Below are 3,188 nucleotides of genomic sequence, written 5' to 3'. Positions count from 1 at the left end.
AGAACCATTTTTGGTTCCACAAAGAACCATTCAGTCAAAGGTTCTTTAAAGAACTCTAGACAAAAAGGTTCTTCTATGGCATCGTGAAGCACCTTTATTTTTAAGAGTGTAGTGATGTAGGTATGTGGGGGCGTGTTAGAACGAGCCGTTTTAGGTAGGCGTGTCTGACTCTTAACTTTTATAAAGAATATCTCTTTGGATTTAAGACTTTAGTCTTTGCAACTTTACAGATCTTCTTTATGCACCAAGAGCTTGTAACACTCCAAAGAGAAAGGAAAAATTGAAATCGCATCATTTGACCCCTTTAAAGATTAAACAAAATAAAATATAATTACATGAAAAACTAAATGAAAATTAGAAATGCTGCACTGGCAAATAATAAGTTTCAGTTGTAAATCTAAAATAAAGCTAAATATAAATAAAACAAAATTAATAGAAATGACAAAAGCACATAACAAAATTACCAAAACTTCAATGAAAACTGAAAATACTAATATAAAAGCCAGTTCAAAATATTAATAATAAATATAGTAATACTAAAATAACATTGGCTGGTATCATTCATGACTGAATGCAACATGACAGTTCAAATATGCAGAATGGAGAAGAATACATGAATACTCATTAAATAACTTTGACCATAAAATAGAGGAAGAGCCACTGCACAACTTTCAAGGACTTGGAAAATAGGCCTAGTCTTAAATTTGATTTCCATACAATCAAAAGGAGTTGTGAGCAAAAAAAAAAAAACACACACACACACGAAATAAGTGCTGTAAAAGTAGTCAATTTGAATCAGTGTTGTTATTGTTAACTAAAACTTGGGTAATTAAAATGAATGTTAAAAAATATAGTTAAATGAAAAACGAAGAAGTAAAAAACTTTTTTAAAAGTACTACAATTACTAAAACAGAAATAAAATACTAATAAAAATGACAAAAGCATTAAAACTTAAAATAAATTACTAAAACTTAAAAATAAATAAATAAAACAAAACTGAGAATATAAAAATATTAATAAATAACAATTACATATAACATAAGTACATAAAACATTACTAAAATAAGGTGATGACCAAACGCAACATAGTAGTTCAGATTGGGGAATGATATCTGGAAGCAGTAGGAAAGATACTCACTAAACAACTTTTTCACCATAAAATAGTGCAAAAGTCTCTGTACAGATTTGGAAGACTTGGAATAAAATGCATGAGTTATGCTAGTATTTTTTATGCTTTTCAGAGCGGTTATATTAGCGTAAACATCTTTTCAAACATCTCCTTTTCTGTTCTACAAAAGAAAGGTTTGCAATTATATGAAGGTGAGCAAATGATGACGAACTGTTCAAGTTTAGATGAACCATCCCATCCAAACTTCAAGGCCTTGTTGGAGCCGTGGCGGAGTAGTTTGTTCAATCCCATTCCCCGCTCTCTCCAATATTTTCTGTAACAGCTGCATGTGTGGAAAGAAACACAGGCCCTTGACTCATCTTTCAGGTCCAGCGTGAGATGCTCCTGCAGTATTTCAGGATGTACGACAGCAATACAAGAGACAAAATACTAGTGCAACAACTGATGACCCTCCCTTTTAATTTTTAAACACGCCTATTAAAAATGTACACACAGGAGATCTCTCGACAAACCTGAGCCCTCATTCACTCGCCTCCACCCGCACTGTATTACATTTCAAACCCTGTTTATCTGATGGAAAAACAAGTGCACGTCAGTGGATCACATCTGCTAAAGAATGACAAACTCTAGCGCTAAACGACATATTTGAAGTCTTTTGGTTGCTTAAACCAGATAACGAGAGAGGTAGAAGAGAACGGATGCGCTGTAAAACGAGTTAACATATGGTAAGATGGGTCTGTTCTCCTACCTGGAACGGACATGAAACGCTTGATCCTCGTCTTTTGTGATCACATCCATTTAAATTCATAGTAAAAGTCCAAAAACCCAACAGCAAACCTGCAGATCTGGAAATAAATCTAATATCATGTCATCATAACTCTAAAACAAAAGACAAGCATAAAGAGCGAAGATGTCCATGCTTTCACCGGATCTGAACCCTCGTCCATCTGACAGGCGAGCGACACTATGAAAGAGTCTAAGAAATTTGAGCCTCTCTCTCTCTCCCACACACACACACACACACTTAGGTGTAAGTAATAACTTCACTAAGAAAACAGTCAATGACTGATTAATCACAACATGCTACACTTCCACCCTACAAACTAATTCTTGACTCATGTGGATGGGTGAACATGAGGAAGTCTCTTGAGTTCCTCGTGAGCAACCATCCGATCATCAAAAGTCACAAGTTGTTGTAAAAAGTGGCTGTTTGACGTGACCCAGGCAAGTGTCGGATAAACCAGTGCATGAGAAAAACAAAGGTTTTTAATTTAAAATGAAGACTGAGACCAACATCACCATCTATAATCTTGACTAATGCTTTCATCTGAAGGGACGCTGACACATTAGATACCATTTACTCACCCTTGCGCTATTTCAGACCCACCCATATGAGTTGATTTGTTCCAAGAAACACAAGTGGAGACATTTTCAAAAGTGTTACAGTGGCCAGAACCTGTCCAGCTACAAAGTTGACAAAAAGGCATCATTAAAAAGCCCATATGACTCACAAACTATTCCAAGTCTTTTGAAGTCATATGATAGGTTTGTGTGAGAAAAAACCCAAGGATTCAATGCCACTTGGCACTGCTGATGTTAAACCTGGTGCAATGCTTCTTCATACAATATGTTTGAATATGGTTATGCATTTGTGCAAATGAGCTATGGTAAAAGGGAGCTTTTTTTTTTTTTTTACAAAATAATTACTTATATTTTAATGTTTTTCTCACACAAAGTTCGTATGACTTGACTTCAGAACACTTGAGCTTGAGGTGCATGATCTTATCATCATTTTTGGTGATTGACATCTGTAAAATATTTCCTTTTGTAATCCACAGACGCAGCCACGTCATTGTTAACTAAAACTAAAACTAAGATGATTTAATAAATAATATTATCATTATTATTATTTGTTAACTGAAATAAAGTTTAAATAATTTTCTAAAATATAAATATTTGATTAAAAACGTAAACATAAAAAACACATGAAAACTAGAAACGTTGTCTTGCAATTAATATAAAATATGCTTAAGTGGAAGAACTAAAAAAAAAAAAAAAA

At 33.8% G+C, this 3,188-nt stretch overlaps 1 protein-coding gene across 2 annotated transcripts in view; it reads right to left on the bottom strand.

Moving 5' to 3' along the window:
• Window positions 1-3,188, bottom strand: part of LOC107754905 (G-protein-signaling modulator 2-like) — a 20,835-nt gene that overhangs the window by 15,425 nt on the left and 2,222 nt on the right. Inside the window, exon 1 of one of the 2 annotated variants that reach the window (XM_016571535.1) lies at window positions 1,878-1,960. The exons of the other annotated variant lie outside the window; for it this stretch is intronic. Coding sequence (XP_016427021.1) covers window positions 1,878-1,927 — 50 coding nt within the window. The 5' untranslated portion in view covers window positions 1,928-1,960. Of the gene's footprint in view, window positions 1-1,877; window positions 1,961-3,188 lie in introns of those variants that run through there. 2 annotated transcript variants of the gene reach the window in all.

This window comes from Sinocyclocheilus rhinocerous, unplaced genomic scaffold, assembly GCF_001515625.1.
Source record: "Sinocyclocheilus rhinocerous isolate Xijiao unplaced genomic scaffold, SAMN03320098_v1.1 scaffold2788, whole genome shotgun sequence".
In the NCBI taxonomy this organism is placed as follows: domain Eukaryota; kingdom Metazoa; phylum Chordata; class Actinopteri; order Cypriniformes; family Cyprinidae; genus Sinocyclocheilus; species Sinocyclocheilus rhinocerous.
Note: the sequence above shows the minus strand (reverse complement) of the source record. Positions and strands in the feature narration are given on the sequence as shown.